At 44.1% G+C, this 17,296-nt stretch overlaps 1 protein-coding gene and 1 pseudogene across 5 annotated transcripts in view; one reads left to right on the plus strand and one right to left on the minus strand.

The window, feature by feature from the left end:
• Window positions 1-17,296, plus strand: part of LOC138756937 (zinc finger protein 638-like) — a 128,427-nt gene that overhangs the window by 32,201 nt on the left and 78,930 nt on the right. For all 5 annotated transcript variants that reach the window (XM_069923396.1, XM_069923397.1, XM_069923398.1 and 2 more), the window contains exons 2-7: window positions 1,407-2,754; window positions 7,477-7,538; window positions 10,434-10,472; window positions 11,570-12,111; window positions 15,451-15,515; window positions 15,764-15,904. In XM_069923396.1, coding sequence (XP_069779497.1) covers window positions 1,407-2,754; window positions 7,477-7,538; window positions 10,434-10,472; window positions 11,570-12,111; window positions 15,451-15,515; window positions 15,764-15,904 — 2,197 coding nt within the window. The remainder of the gene's footprint in view (window positions 1-1,406; window positions 2,755-7,476; window positions 7,539-10,433; window positions 10,473-11,569; window positions 12,112-15,450; window positions 15,516-15,763; window positions 15,905-17,296) is intronic.
• Window positions 12,598-13,134, minus strand: LOC138759611 (ferritin heavy chain-like; annotated as a pseudogene).

Consider the following 17,296-nt stretch of genomic DNA (forward strand, 5'->3'; position numbering starts at 1 on the left):
TCGTATTCTCTGAATAATTAATAATTTGTAGAGCTATAGGAAAATTAGAGGAATGTATCTCATGGGATTTTTTTTTCCAAGTAATATAAAAACTTTAATTAGCTTCCCAATGTTCGGACACTTGCCTACATTTTGCTCATACCTTGATGAACCGCTCAAGCCTGAAACATTGGTTATGTATCTTTATCTTGGTTATATAAAGTACACTATTTAACTTGCTGAGTTTCACTAGCTTTGTATTTTTATGGTCTATCTAAACAGAGTTTTATAGAGCTGCATTGTTATCTCACGGGTCCTGAGCACATTGCATCACATTGCCTTGAACAATTTTAAAGATCCAGATTCAAGATTTCTTTTATTATGTAATAGTACAGAACGTGTAATATTACAGGAGGTAGCCTCTGCCTGCCGCAAGGGTCGCTATTCGTGTCGCTTGGCGCCCCTGACAGTATGAGAGAAAGAGAAGCAAAAGTCCTTTCAGAATCACTGAGTGTCCACGGATTCGCCTCCAGTTCTCCTGCAGCCGCACAGACTCCTGTTCGATCCGTCGGCAACGTGAGCTCCAGATCCAAATCTCCGACGCCAAATATTTCATAGTTGTTCCAAAGCCCAGCCTCGCGACCCTCCTTTATTTTGAGGATTGGAACAGTACAGCATTCACAAGTGCACACAGTGATGTCTGATAATCAGCTTTACAGCTTTAAGTAGGGTGTTCTGTTCAATGATTTGTTTAATACAACATTTTTGATCACCACACAATATTCGCCCATGTTTTACCGAAGATTTACCTTTATTGGGAATGGTTTAAAGGGCTACAGGACAGCAATTAAGTTTGTTGGGGCACAGTTTCGGACATCTGAGCTGATTGATGGGAGGAGGGAGAGTAGAATATGTCCAAAGTTGGGTGGGTCCTTCAGTATGTTAGCTTGTTTTCCAAGGCAGCGAGAGATGTAGATGGAGTTCATGGAGGCAAGGGAAGTTTGTGATGTTCTGAGCTGCATACACCTTCTGTGTCTTCTTCCAATCTTGAGTAGAGCAGCTCCTGTACAATACTATGATGTCTCCAGCAAGTATGCCTTCAATGGTGCACCTGTAGATGTTGAGTGACATAATTCCTGAGAATTCCTTTGGAATGTACCTCCCCACGGTATTACATCTAGTATTATCTTGCATACCGGTCTGAGCGCTTCACAAATTTCGTAATGTTGTCCATTTTAGTTGGGCATTTACACATTTCATCAGTTTATGGATGTCCTGAATTAACTGTTTTTGTTTTATTTTATAACTTACAAAAATAGCTTTTTAAAAGCTGTCAAACATATATGTCTTGATCACTGGCTTTAAAACCCTTTGCTGCGAATATTTCCTGAAACGTAAAAATCTAATATTTGTGTTTTAACTTTCAGCTTTGCGTTATTCTTGGAAAATTGTGCTCCAGCAGTGAATTCATTGAACCTCGGCATTACCAGTCCGCTTCTGTTAGGCTCAGCAAATTTGCAGCTCGCCCAGATAAAAGCCCAGCTAGCTCTCCAGCAGCTGAATTCTGTCGCCTCTTCAACTGTATCGAACACAGCCCTTGCGTCTCTGAACCAAGCTCTCGTGAAGATCAACATGTCCATGTTCAATGCCAGAGGGGCATTTGGCCAGAGTCGGGGCCCTCCCAACCAGTATGGGCAAAGTCAGGGCCCTCCCAACCAGTATGGGCAAAGTCAGGGCCCTGTAAATCAGTACGGGCTAAGTCAGGGCCCTGCCAACCAGTATGGGCAAAGTCAGGGCCCTCCCAGTCAGTATGGGCAAAGTCAGGGCCCTCCCAGCCAGTATGGGCAAAGTCAGTGCCCTCCCAGCCAGTTTGGACAAAGTCAGGGCCCTCCCAGCCAGTTTGGACAAAGTCAGGGCCCTCCCAGCCACTTTGGGAAGACTCAAGTTCCACCTAACCAGTTCCAGAATCAAGGACCTCCTAACCAGTTTGCCATGAACACTCCAGGACCCTATATGGGAGGAGGAGTCGGAGGTACAGGAAGAGGAATGGGAATGGGAGCTCAAGGAACATCACAAGGCAACTTTGGAATGGGCATGGGAATGATGAATCAACCTGGAAGTAATGTAGGCTTAGGTCAGTGGTCCTCCTATCAAAGTCCTTCATCTGGAGGTTATCGGCCTGGATATGGGAACACTGCGACCCCTTCATCTCAAAGTGGAGAACAGAGATCTGCAGTTCAGCTTTTTCATGACACAATGAAGGCTACCAACATCCTTGCAAACTTTGGCCTGTCTAACGAAGACCTAGAAGAGCTTAGTCGCTACCCAGATGAGAAGCTTACTCCAGAAAACATGCCCTACATTTTAAGAGAAATTAGAATGCGCAAGATGAATAAGCAGCAGGCGTCCAGCAGTTATGATCAAGCACACAAGCTGCAGGATAAAGACTACAGAAGAGAAGTGCAGAGCAGTGTGGTGGATTACGGGCACGGTCAGCAATACGACTATCGGGATAGACCCATGGAGAACCAGAGCATGCATTACAGCCGCGAAACACTGAGAGAAGGGACCTGGAAAGAAGATTTCAAGCGCCCTCCTCAGAATTATCCCTTGGAATCTTCACGAGATGAGAGTACGCATACAATCAAGCGAACAGTTCAAGTGGTGAAGAAGGGATTGCCAAAGCCCAAGCTGATGAATGATTACTATGGCGTCCCCGCACTGAGGTTCCCCCACGTGTGCAGTTTGTGTAACATAGAATGTAGACAAATGAGGGTGAGTGTTCGTTACATAGTTCGCCTTTATTTATGATTTGCTTCCTGAACAGGCATAATGTTTGTTGGCCTCAACCTTCTGTAGTATGCCTGTAAAGTTACAGTGGACTGGATAGCAGTCCTATGGTAAGTTATGTTGGCACTTTCTACTGGGCAGGTATGCTTTCAGGGCATTGGCTAAAGATCTCCATTGATGTGGAGGAGAACTTAATGCCATAATGCTATCTAAAGTCTGACACCTCGTTGTTAACCTGAATAAATATTTCAGTACTTCACTCTCCCTCGCTCTTTCTTAATTAAACCAATATAAATATTTCTGGGGAAAATCTCCGGTCAATCCTTCTGTAGATCTGCCACCAGTTTAGTCTGGTGCCTCATGCTTGTATTAGAATTGTGTTGAGGTGATTGCAGGTCAATGGGGTTAACAATCGAACACAGTTCTGGGCGAGGGGAGGCTGGTAAAAAGGACGATGAGACACTGGGAACCTAGTTTTATTAGAGAGGGGCTTCGCAGCAGGAGTGAACTGCAAGTAAATTGTGTAAATTTCTAGAAAATCCTTAAACCATAAAACATCTCTGTGGATAGAATGAATAAACATTTCAGACATGTATTTTCGCCTTGGGTTTAGGCAGTGGTCTCCCAGAAGCAAGAATTTTGATGTATGCAGAGTTGTAGATTTAGTCAATTGGACTTTCTCAGACACAGTTCAAGATGGAGCAAACTCATACTGTCATCAATGCCAGTTCTGCATTTGTATCGCAGTCGATTGTTTCTCATCTGTTCTCAAGATGGCAAAGTACATGTTGAGTGAGCAGACATTTTCAACAACCTCACGACAGGTGTTTAAAAATACTCCCCTATTCTTTCCACACAAGGCCCGCTTGACTGCAATAGAATTTTAGACTGCAGTTGGTCATTTTGATCCTTTTCAATTATTGTGGGTCAATTTTTTGACTGGTGCATTACATTGAGGATTTGATGGGTGTTAAATACCACCCAGTCTCCTTTTTGTTTGGTCTCTTCGTATATCACTATGATAAGCCTGGGTGCTCGTTTTGGAGAATCAAAGAAGGTTAATGTTTCTGGATGACTTGCTCTCCTTTGCTAAACGCAAGCTTTATTTCTGGGTTCTCCAGCTCCTCCATTGTGCGGAAAAGTATTGCATATCCTTACCCGGTTCTACTCCTCGGAGACTTGAAGAGAGTTTATCAACCACTGAATTGACCCCGTTGTTTTCCATTCACAACTTTAGGAAGGGGTAAAACATCCTAAAAATGCACAAATTGCGGAAATTAGATAAAATTGGATCGATAGATAATCGAGCTCTTTATCAAGACCCATTGAAATGAGCCCTGAGTTACTTGGAGATGAAAGGTTATGGGCTCTGCTGGGTAATGGAATTAATATGGAAGAGTGTCAGCTGATCAATGAGGATGAGTTGGCCTATTAAAATACAATACAATTTTCTGATTTTATCTTCAGCCGAAAGATGGCACCGGTTTAAGGAGGTCAGTCGATATCATGGGTGGTTGGGGATGACAACCAGATTCTGAAAATGAATCGTGGAGATGGAACCTGCCAACTCGCTGACTGGAAGAAAACTCAGAACTAGATTGTAAAGCCTCCAAAAGGTTAATTGCAATAAAAGAGCAATTAAAATATATACAGCAAATGAAGCCACTATTATGTTGAAGTAGTTTTGTCAAAGCAGCCAATAATGCTCCCAACTTCCAAGATAATATGTTAAATCTAACAATGTAGGCTTGGATATTCCACAGATCTGATGGCTTTGTGGACCTTTGAAGCCACCATTGTATCTCTTGTTGCCTGGACATATTTAGCATTGGATATATTTGGGTTGTGACTCAGCTCCAACCATCCAAGAGACAGATTGCAAGTCAGAAGAAGGAATAGAAATGTCTGAGAAGATGATCGTTGAGCACTGGACTCCCGAGATGTGATGACCGTTGAGCACTGGACTCCCGAGATGTGATGACCGTTGAGCACTGGACTCCCGAGATGTGATGACCGTTGAGCACTGGACTCCCGAGATGTGAGGATTGTTGAGCACTGGACTCCCGAGATGTGAGGATCGTTGAACACTTGATGTGAGGATCGTTGAACACTGGACTCCTGAGATGTGATGTTCGTTGAGCACTAGACTCCCGAGATGTGAGGATCGTTGAGCACTGGACTCCCGAGATGTGAGGATCGTTGAGCACTGGACTCCCGAGATGTGAGGATCGTTGAGCACTGGACTCCCGAGATGTGAGGATCGTTGAGCACTGGACTCCCGAGATGTGAGGATCGTTGAGCACTGGACTCCCGAGATGTGAGGATCGTTGAGCACTGGACTCCCGAGATGTGAGGATCGTTGAGCACTGGACTCCCGAGATGTGAGGATCGTTGAGCACTGGACTCCCGAGATGTGAGGATCGTTGAGCACTGGACTCCCGAGATGTGAGGATCGTTGAGCACTGGACTCCCGAGATGTGAGGATCGTTGAGCACTGGACTCCCGAGATGTGAGGATCGTTGAGCACTGGACTCCCGAGATGTGAGGATCGTTGAGCACTGGACTCCCGAGATGTGAGGATCGTTGTGCACTGGACTCCCGAGATATGAGGATCGTTGAGCAATTGCCACTAATGTTGATGAAAGAAAAATCAGTACCAACGATCATATTTGTCATTGTTCAAAATCAAATCACCTGCTCTCTAGCCATGTTAATGGTCTGGATTACAATTCAACCTGCTTTTTTTGATCATGGTAGTTTTATGCTTTAGCCTGGAAGAGGTGTCATTCCTTCTGCAGCAAAGCTTTGGAGTCTATAACAGCAAACGCTTGTGCTTTAAGGGCAATGTGATATGGTTCAAAAGATTCTCCTTGGTAACCTGGGCTTATCCTATTGATACACAAATTGATGGGTTGGAAACTGCTCTGAAATGGAGGAAAAGAGGCCACAATGAGTTGGGCTGCCTTGTCAAATGTTTTAGCCAGTGTTGAGCTCCTCTAGTAATTTGAAAACTGACTGCAACTGTCCAAGGATATGTTACTTAGGAGTTCCTAGATCTTGAACTATCATGTGCTTATCAACCTAAGCGGTTATTTAATATGATGTGGAAAATGCTCATGGCTTTCCTTTCCTAGCTCAGGGCTATTGCCCTCTTTGTTACCTTCATTAATATTGACAAGTCTTCTGGAGGCAAGTAATCCCTATTCAAAGCAAATCCACCTGTGGATTGAACATTAAGATGGTGAATGGCAGTGATATTAAATTTGGATCCACATGTTAAATGCAGAAATGTTTGCAATAGAGTATTTTCAGACTATCAAAATAAGATATTTATCAGTCCGCTAATTGTTCTGAAGGATTTGGGAGATCGGAAATTTTAAAATAAGTGCACTATTTAAAAGGCCTACTGAAATAATTTGCATATTTTAGGTTAAATTGAAATAATTTGTGTATTCTCAGCACCGATGAGTCAAATCATCATTTTCCTAACTAAAATAGAGATGCAAGGGCCCCATCGAAAACTAAAAACCCTTGTTTGTATTTTTGAAGAAGTTATGGGAAGTGTGCGTCGACTCCTTGGGGGATTGGGAGTAAATTGATATGTTCCAAGCTTCTGGCTTTGATATGAAGAATTTTATTTAGAGTCAATGATTCAGTTGGTCTTTTTTTTTTGTTCTATTTTGGTGCACTTAACTTAGATTATTAATAGATCAAAGGTATGGAAATTCAATCCAATTCATAAAATTAGGGTTTTTGTCCCCTGGTTCATAAAATCAATGTCTTGAGGAATTCTTCTGGTTTCAAGCATAATTTTCCATCTCATCCGCTGGTTTATCGGCTGAGAATTCCTGCTTAAAATCCAACCAACAGTGGAAAATTGCTCCACAGATGATGCCCGCTGGTGACCAATCGGTCTGGACGATGTGGTGGTCAACTGGATCCTGTGCCACTAATTGGCAGCCCAAGAAGAAAATGCCTGAAGCCCTGAGATTCAGAGAACAACCCTTGGGTGTTTGCTTGGTGCAGAGTACTGGGCTCAAATTTACTCTCATTAAAAAATCCCGTTTGTAGAATGGTGTAAAAGGCTAATTTTGTAGCAGCTTTGGTGCATTGATTTTACTCTCTAGAGAATCCATGCTGAGTACAACACGAACTTCGTTTGGTTTTGCCAACATGATATTAATTCAAATCTAAATTTACCAGAATCAACTTTTTAATAATGTATTTGGGCTTATTATGTTAAAACAGTGTGGTTTTGCACCAGAGTTACGCAGACGGTTCTGTGCGCTCGTGTTCATCCATCTCTCATTGAAAATACACGGAAACACCAAGGCTTCCTTTTGGAGTTTTGGGAAGTGTATTAAATGGGACTGTAAAAAGGTGGCACGGTTAGTGTAGCAGTTAGCACAACGCTATTGCAGTGCCAGCGACCTTTGTTCGATTCCAGCGCTACCTGTAAGGATTTTGTACGTTCTCCCCGTGTCGTGTGGGTTTTCCCCGGGGGGGGAGGGGTTCCGGTTTCCTCAAGCTTCAAAACGTACCAGGGGTTGTAGGTGAATTGGGTGGCACGGGTGTCAAAGGGCAGAACTGGCTTTGTATCGTTAAACAAAAAGTTTGATTAAATTGACGTAAGTAAATAATATCTGTGCTTGTTAGATTTCCATCAATTTTGTGTTAAAAGACTTTTTCCTATCTTTGTGTTCACAGGATTGGGATCGTCACAACAAGACATCTGTCCACAATGATAGCTGCCGTCTTTTGCTCAAAGAGTAAGATTTTTCACAAGTTTGTGCTCCATTTGTTTTAAGGGTTACCAGTTATAGAAAATCTCTTCAGTTAAATAGAGTTTAAATGTATGTATTTTTCTCTGCTCTCTTCTCCTGTGACCAGAGTTGCCAATGTTTTGCAACTATCGGATGTTTTTCTGTAACTACCCAAATACATTTATAATTCGTTTTTTAAACAAGTGGTAGTGGAATGCCGAACTTGCACTAGGAATATAATCCCGGCAACTGTGAACCCAAACGAAGGATGGGAGCTGGTTATTCATCGTAAGCCCCTTTCACACTTGTAAGTTGTCCCAGGAATTAACAGCCAATTGGCCTAAAAAGGGTCGAATGTGAAAGCAAAATCTTCTCAATGCTGGCGTGAAATAATGTCATCTCACGCTGGGGGTAGACTGTCTTGACTCTATAGACACCGGCGTTGCAATCAGGCAAATGTAGAATGGGGAATTGCATTCTGGGATAGAAATGACCCAAGTTTTTGCATAAGTGCAGGAACATGAAGGAAGAAAAGATTAAAATGAATGTTTAAACTTTGCCATGGAAAATAAATAGCAATAGCAGATCATTTTTAAGCAGCGTGGGAAAGTTGATAGCACTTTTGCACACAATTTATAGACTGTGGGGGGGAAGCGATGGCTTCCCAGAACGCTGTGCGGCAGAGAAACCCCTCCATGATTGCTCCATGCATGCAGCTGTGCATACAGCACTTTCTCTCGCACAGCATTCTGGGAGAGCAGGTCTGCCATCGCTTTTTCCCCTCCACAGTATTTCTGTATTGTGCACTATATGGGCATGTGAATTTTCCGCGGATTTCCGGGTTTTTAAAATCCACCTCTACATTTGATCAATGCTCTCCCGGCCTGCTCTGGCTCCCTCTGCTTGTTCTCCCGGCCCGCTCTGGCTCCCTCTGCTTGTTCTGTTCAGTGCTAGGATGTTGTTCTGCTGACTTCGGCTGACACGTTTCCTGAAGTATAACAGTGGTGGCGCATTCCTATGCACTCCTTGGTTGCAATGCCATGCTGTTTCTGCCAGCGGGACTCCCTTGTGTTTTTACCCATATCTCGAAAACCATGTGTGAAGAAACGATTGGGAAAGACTAATTGCTTTTAAGGTTAGCTGAAGAAAAACCCTGAGTAATAGCGCAAAGAAATGGTTACGGATTGGGCAGAGGTGCTGCCTGGGGATTGGGTTCTGGGTAGTACTTACTACTTGAGGATTGGATGCAAGTTGAGCAAGGGCACTGCTAGGCATGTTGGGTGCTAGTTATGGGCAAGAACTGCTTTGGGTCAGGAGAAGCAGACTCTGGTTTGAGTGATGATGTGGAAAGGGCTCCTCTGGTACAGTTGGTAGTGTCTGATATATTGTACTTACTGTAAAAAAAAGAATTGATTTTGTTTAAAATGACTAGTGTTTTAATTGGCTTGAAACTTGTAATTTTTTTGTGTACATTTTCAAAAATTTTCAAAATGGGGGTGCTGCCCTCAACCCCACCCCCCTCCGGCAAGAGGTGCTGCGGTACGCCTCGCGCAAGCACTTTGCTCTTTTCCTTTTTTTAATTTCACTCACGTGCCTGGCTAAGGCGCTGCCAACTTTCCCACCCTGTTTAAAAATTGTCCGCTATTGCTATTTATTGCTAGCATTTTCTCACGGTCCCTTATAAAGGTTTCTATAGGTCGCCACAACAACAAAAGGGGCTGAAGGGCTCCTATTGCACTGTTTCTTTTCTTTGGCTTGGCTTCGCGGACGAAGATTTATGGAGGCGTAAATGTCCACGTCAGCTGCAGGCTCGTTTGTGGCTGACAAGTCCGATGCGGGACAGGCAGACACGGTTGCAGTGGTTGCAAGGGAAAATTGGTGGGTTGGGGTTGGGTGTTGGGTTTTTCCTCCTTTGTCTTTTGTCAGTGAGGTGGGCTCTGCAGTCTTCTTCAAAGGAGGTTGCTGCCCGCCGAACTGTGAGGCGCCAAGATGCACGGTTTGAGATGATATCAGCCCACTGGCGGTGGTCAATGTGGCAGGCACCAAGAGATTTCTTTAGGCAGTCCTTGTACCTCTTCTTTGGTGCACCTCTGACATGATAGCCAGTGGAGAGCTCGCCATATAACACGATCTTGGGAAGGTGATGGTCCTCCATTCTGGAGACGTGACCTACCCAGCGCAGTTGGATCTTCAGCAGCGTGGATTCGATGCTGTCGGCCTCTCCCATCTCGAGTACTTTGATGTTGGAGATGAAGTCGCTCCAATAAATGTTGAGGATGGAGCGGAGACAACGCTGGTGGAAGCGTTCTAGGAGCCGTAGGTGATGCCAATAAAGGATCCATGATTCGGAGCCGAACAGGAGTGTGGGTATGACAGTGGCTCTGTATACGCTAATCTTTGTGAGGTTTTTCAGTTGGTTGTTTTTCCAGACTCTTTTGTGTAGTCTTCCAAAGGCGCTATTTGCCTTGGCGAGTCTGTTGTCTATCTCGTTGTCGATCCTTGCATCCGATGAAATGGATGCACTGTACATAAAGCTTAATTGTGTTATAATTAGGCATGATTAATTTTGTTCAAATATAAGATCATAATATATTGATCAGGATTTAGGGCAGGTCCACCATCGTTCAATGCGTTGTGACGTCACCAGTAGAAGGTAGAATAGCCTTAACCCCGGGGATGGCTCCTTGCAAGTGTGAATGCGTGCAGTGACCCAGTTAACAGTGGTCAAGTGTGAAAAGCCAAACCCCCCCCCATCCCTATCCTGGGACACTGAAAGCTGATTTAATGGGATGCAAATGTAAAAGGGGCTATTATTAGGATGAATTATGTAGGATTATTGGTTGTGTTGCCTGTGATGTTTGCAGTCACTCCTTGCTAAATTGAAACTGTTTTGCATCATAGGTATCCAGATTGGGACCCAGATGCTGTTCCTCCAACGAAGTATGTTCCTTTTTAATAAATAGTCTACCATTGCGTTTCCTGGGGCAGTAGGGTTGGATGGGGCCATTGAAACCTTAAACCTTTGGGTTGTTACAAGGTTTTGAGGTTGGATCATCCTGAAATATAAACATAACTCCCTGATTTTCACATTCTACAAGCTGTTTTCTTAAGCCTCTCAAACCTTGCCAACCCTCACTTTCAATGAAAGTTCAAGAAACTGGTGTAAAAGAACTTTATTTGAGCTTACTAGGTCAATGCTGTATTGTTAACCCAAGCTCTGAACTTGCACCATCTAGACCAGTGATTCTCAACCATTTTATTTCCATCCACATACCACTTTAAGTAATCCCTATGCCATAGGTGCTGTGTGATTAGTAAGGGATTATGTGGGTGGGAAGAAAGTTTGAAAACCACTGCTTTAATCGTCCCTCATTGACTCGTTAGGTGCAGGGTTTCATAACTCCAAAGGAAATGGGCCAATGACAATTTTTCCCAAGCAAAATATTTCAGTAACAACTGGGTCTAGAGCACTGATTCTCAACCTTCCCTTCCCACTCGAATCCCACCTTAAGCAACCCCTTACTAATCACAGAGCACTTTTGGCACAGGAATGACTTAAAGTGGAATATGAGTGGAAAGAAAAAGGTTGAGAATCACTGATCTAGACTCATGTATGAAGTTCACATCTCTTGCTCTCTTGGTTCTGTTCTCACCGGCTTCCTAATAACTGTGTTTTCTAATGTTGTCTGGTGTTTCTTTCATCTGGGATTGTCAATCCATGTAAATATGTGATTTTAAGTCCTTTCCAAAAAATGTTCCTGGCTGAGGAGGGATTTAGAAATTTTGGATAACTCAAGGATGTGCTATTAGATTTTTTTTGGAAAATTCTATTTATTAATCATGATAAACCGTACAATTAAAAAAATACAGCGTAAGGATAAAGAGAATACATGCAAGATATTTTTAATGTAATAATACCTCCCTCTTGTGCTATTAGATTGAGAGAAAAATCAGAATTCTTTAGAATTTTCAGTGCCCAAAGCTGGTGCCAGATCATTTTGCCATGGAAGTCATTTTTCTTTTCCATTTGCTCCCAGAGAGGAACTTGCCAAGAAAGAGAAAGAAGCAGCAGCTGCAGGACAGGCCACTCCATCCTTCAGTACAGCTCGGATCAGCCCAAAGCATCTCAGCCCACGTCGCATGAGCCCTCACAGAACCAGTCCGAGGCGTTCTAGCCCTCACAAGCCTAGCCCGAGGCATCTGAGCCCTCGCAAAAACAGTCCGAGGCGCTTCAGCCCACACCGCTCCCGCTCCAGTCCGAGGCGCAGCAGCCCTTACCGGTCCCGATCCAGCCCCAGGCATGCCAGCCCGTACAGGTCAAGGTCTAGCCCAAGGCGCATGAGCCCTCATAGGTCCAGGCCGAGGCGTCTGAGTCCCCACAAATCTAGGTCTAGCCCGCCAAAGTCTAGCCCTCGCAAGCCCAACCCCAAACATAAAAGCCAGAAGGAAATGCCTGCTAAGAATTCTAACCAGAAGGCACCAGTGAGCCAGTTGACAAATCAGAAGCCTCCAAATCAGAAGATTATGAAGCAACCTGCCAAAACCAGCAAATCCTTTGCTGAAGCAAAACGCAATGCAGGTATTGTATCTAATGCCCTTTGTTTGATGTTGGCTTGAGGCCTGGCCATCCATATTATGTATGGGTCTTTCAGTATTGTTTTTATAAAAATAGAATATGGTTGCATCATACCTTCAGCACCATGAGATACATCATTCAGCAGATGATTTGGCTTGCATTTAAGGTGAGGGGGTAGGTACCTGAAAAGAGTCTTTTTTAAAACTTTTGGCAACTTTTATTTAGCAACAGATCCTCAGTTGTGCCAGTTTACATGTTTTTCCTTATTTTAATAGAAACCAGGTACAAAGTTTGTTTCACATTTGATTTACTTCTTCCACTTAATTCACAAACAAGTCAACACCATTTAAAATTGACGTCACCAAAACAGATTCACAATTGGGGAAAAGATCATCTAGAGAAAAGCATCGGCGTGATGAAAATGGAATGGTTGGCACACTGATTTCCTGAGGTGTGCTGTCCTAGCTGCTCTCTCCTAGTGTATGCTTGTCAAACAGATACTCGGCCATGCCAGACTGAGGAGTAGTGAGTCTCCAGGAAGTCACACATATGAGGGTCATTCTTGTCAGAAGCAAGTTTGTGGAGATCCAGGAGAGACTGGTTGACGGTCTTTTCCAGGTGCAGGGCGCACTGCAAGGCTTCGAGACCATTGCCCCACTCGTCCCGGTCAGGTTTCGAAACGTCCTGGAGAATCACACGTCCCCCACGCTGGTTCTGAAACTTGATCAGTTTCTCCATGTGCTCCCGCTCCTCGTGGGGCTGATCCAAGAAGAACTTGCGAAGTTCTTCAATGCCACATCATCCCGATCAAAGTAAGCTGACATAGACAGGTAGACGTAGGAAGCATAAAGCTCCATGTTGATCTGCCGGTTGACGCTGGCTTCGCAATCCAGGTGGTAATTCTGGCGCACTTGGGAAGTCATCTCTTCTGCACTGGCTCCGATACAAAACAGTTGCTCAAATCAAAAAAGAGATGAAAGTATTTCTTGAAGGCGAGGTTTGAAGGGGGGGGGGGTCTATTCCGTTCAAACACTGTTGAAGCAAGAATACAACCCGGGTTCCAAAAGAGTCTTCTTGATGAACTCTTAAATATGTAGGGAATGGAGGGATATTAAGTTATGGGCAAGTAGAAGAGAGTTAGTTCAATGCGGCTTCGTGTTCAGCCACAGACATTGAGGGCTAAAGGGCCTTTCCTTGGGCTGTATTGTCCACATTTGACAGTGGCAGCTTTATTTCTCATTTTCGTAGAAAACATCACATTTGAGTTGTTTCTAAAATTCTTTCTGTAACCAATTTCCTAAGGATGCAAGTAGAAGCAGGAATTGGCCCTTCTCTCCTTGTTCCTGCTCGTCACCAGTAATGTCCTGGACCATATTTAATCTCAGTGCTAATTTCCTGTATTACCTTGATTCCTATATTATTCAAAATATGTTCAAGTTTATTCTCACATTCTACCTGGTACAACGAGAAGGTTTTGTTTCTTGAGCAGGTCAACAAGTCCACTCTTGCATTCATACTGCGGCATAAAGAGAAAGAGCACATTCTAGCCATGTTAGAGCGACAGATCAATTAATGGGCCACATGAGATAACTATTGTGAGGTTCATTCAGGAGCCTGATAGCTGAATGGAAGAAACTAACTTTGGTGTGTGATTCACAAGTTGGAATCTTCTCCCTGATGAGAGAAATCTTTTGTCTTAAATATTCACACGGTTTGAAGATTGTCTGGTTTTGGAGACTTTCATACTAGCTGAGGGAATAATCACTGGAATTATCCTGTTTATTTTTGCAAAATTACCTCTCATTTCTTCAGCTCCATCTAGTCTTCTTAGTTTCCCTCAAAAGGTTCCTCAACAATTTTAATTGACTTGAAATGCAGGAAACAGCAGATGCTGGAAACTTGAGCAAAGACATGAGAAGCTGGTGGGACAGGCAGCATCCATGGTGAAAAATGGGCAGTCAATAAAGGTCCCTGACCCAAAACATTAAACTATCCATTTCTCTCCCGGGATTCACCCTGGGGTACAGGTTCCTCCAGCTTCTCTCCAATTCAGATGACCTTTCAGTGCTCCCACCACAAGTACGTCCTTGAGTCAGGGTGAATAGGTGCACACATGATTCTGTGTCCAGTCTCACCAACCTCCTTCGTAATTTCAGTCATCCATCTTCACCTTTTGCCTCTCCTCATAGTAAAGGCCAGTGTACATTATGTCTAAAAGTGTGGGTTAACCTTCTAATGATTTCTGTAGCAGGATAATCCAAGTCCCTCTAAGCACAGAACGTGTTTCAGTGACTTGTGAACAGCAAAAAAAACCAGCTGATGCTGAAGATATGAAGCAAAAACAAAACAAGCTGGAAAGGTGCAGTAGGTCGGGTAGCATGTGTGGAAGGGAAAACACAGTTGGGTTTTCAGATTAAAGACCTTTTGTCAGAACCTAAAACCCAACGCTGGAGAAACTCCGCAGGTCAAACAGTGTACTTTATTCTTCTTTGGCTTGGCTTCGCGGACGAAGATTTATGGAGGGGGTAAATGTCCACGTCAGCTGCAGGCTCGTTTGTGGCTGACAAGTCTGATGCGGGACAGGCAGACACGGTTGCAGCGGTTGCAGGGGAAAATTGGGTGTTGGGTTTTTCCTCCTTTGCCTTTTGTCAGTGAGGTGGGCTCTGCGGCCTTCTTCAAAGGAGGTTGCTGCCCGCCGAACTGTGGGGCGCCAAGATGTACGGTTGGAGGCGAGATCAGCCCACTGGCGGTGGTCAATGTGGCAGGCACTTTATTTATATAGCAAAGATAAAGAGACAGAACCAACGTTTTGGTCTTGAGCATCAAGGTATGAGCAAAACGTAGCCAGGCACTTGAACAAAATGGTGGGGACTGGGGGAGGAGCACAGTCCCACAGGCAGGAGGTAAGCAGGGGAAAGGGAAAGGGGATGGAGAGCTGGTGGATAGGAGATAGAGGGTTAGGGAAGAGAGGGCGAGCAGGGAGCTAGCAGAAACTGGAGAAGTCGATATTAATGCCATCTGGTTGGAGTGTGTCCAGACAGAATATTAGGTGTTGCTCTTTCATTTTACAGGCAGCCTTGGGTTGGCAGTGCTTGAGGCCATGGACAGACCTGTCAGACATTTTGTTTGAAGCTTGATGAAGGGCTCAAGTCCAAAACATTGGTTTTGTATATAGTTTGACCTGCTGAGTTTCTCCAGCTTTGCGTTTTTACTTCAGTCGCAGTGTCTGGACTTTCACGATGTACTCCTTTGCCAGAACTGTTTAAATTTTTTTCCGGAGATGAGCTGGTAATTTGTTGATGATCCTGGAAAGTCCGATTTTGACTTGAGTTCTGGTTGCAGGTCCTGCTGCCTCTTCTGCCCTGGCAGAGAAACCTGCTGCTCAACAGGAGGCAAATGCTCAGCAGGTGAGCTCAACCCTTCTTCTCACTGCAGAATTGTAGGGGCCAACTCTTGCTTTATTACTGTCAATGACGTGTTGTAAAGTGTCAGTTCTGCATGGTCTGAAGCACTGATGTATCGTCTGAAGGTTCATTGCTTCTGTGCATTTGGTGGCAAGTGTTGGGTGGGCTCGGTCTAATGGGGGAGGGCACTGTTAAATGCAATATTCCTTTTAATTTTATTGGAGTGCTGACTGTTGCGTTGCTTTTAAAAGATGAATGAAATGCGGAAGAGTGAGCGTGTGGTTCGCGTCACTGACCTGCCACATGACGGCTACACTGAAGAAGACCTCTCTAAACTGACCCAGCCCTTTGGAAAAGTCACTAGCATTAAGCTGGTCCGCTCTAAAAACGAGGTAAAGTTGCATTTCAAATGGAGCAAAGTATGCGCAAGTCCAATCAAGGCTATGTTCATATTCACAATGGATATTCCCCCAAGGATGAAACAATTCAAGTTCAGGGTGGCACTTTGAGTGACGTATATAAAGAAAGTGTGGAAGGGTGGTCATCAAGATTGTGAATGGGTGATTATAGATGATGTTCTGGAGCTGTTTTCTTGTTCTCCCTGTGCCTTTAAGGTTTCCTCAAGAGCTCCAGTTTCCTCCCTGTGCCAAGGACATGCAGATTGGTATATTAATTTGGCCACTGCAAATTGTCCCGAGAGTGTGGCTGAGGGAATGAGGGAATTGATGGATGGGGAGAATAAAATGGAAGTGTGATGTAGGATTATGTAAATAGATGCTTGATGGTTGGCATAGAGTTATTGGGCTGAAGGGCCTTTTCTAGGTTTGTGCAAAGGTGCAGCTAGAAGGACACCTTGAGTTTGATCCTGATCTTTGGTGCTGTCTGTGTGGAGTTTACATGTTCTTCCTGCAACCATATGGGTATCGGCTGGGTCAAAGTCAGTATAGAATAGGGTCTTTGGCCAAACTCATCCAGTTCAACCAAGTTGACATTCTGGGCTAGTCCCATTTGCCTGCATTGAGTTCATATCCTTCTAACCTATTCCTATCCATATAACTGTCCATGTGCAGATTGAACATTGTAATTGCACTTGGTTCTAAAGCTTTTCCTCGCCACCTTGTTCCAGTTATGAACCAAACTTGCCATAAGATATAGGAGCAGAAAGAGGCCATTCAGCCCATCGTCTACTCTGCTGACCATTCAACCCCACTCCCCTGCCTTCTCCCCATAACCTTTGAAACCCTGACTATTCAGATGGCTATCAATTTCTGCAAATACACCCAACAACATGGCCTCCACAGCCAGCTGTTGTAGCAAATTCCAGATGCTCATTGCTCTCTGGCTAAAATTCCTCCACATTTCCTTTTTAAATGGGTGCCCTTCAATTCTGAAGTTGTGCCCTCTTGCCCAAGACTCCCACACGGGAAACAACTTTGCTTCATCTACTCTGTCCAGGCCTTTCAACATTTGAAATGCTTCTATGAGGTGCCCCCTCATTTTCTGAACTGCAAGGAGTCCAAGAGCCGGCGAACATTCTTTATATGCTAATCCCTTCATTCAAGGAATCATCCTTGTGAATATTCTCTGAACTCTCTCCAATGCCAGCATATCCTTTCTTTAAAAATTAGCATGGTTGGCGTAGTGGTTAGCGTAACACCTTTTCAGTGGCAGCGATCGGGACCAGGATTCGAATCCCACGCTGTCTCTAAGGAGTTTGTACTTTCTCCTCGTGTCTGCATGGGGTTTTCCCTGGCGGCTCCAGTTTTTTTTCCCACCATTCAAAA

Source organism: Narcine bancroftii, chromosome 3 (assembly GCF_036971445.1).
Source record: "Narcine bancroftii isolate sNarBan1 chromosome 3, sNarBan1.hap1, whole genome shotgun sequence".
Lineage (NCBI taxonomy): Eukaryota > Metazoa > Chordata > Chondrichthyes > Torpediniformes > Narcinidae > Narcine > Narcine bancroftii.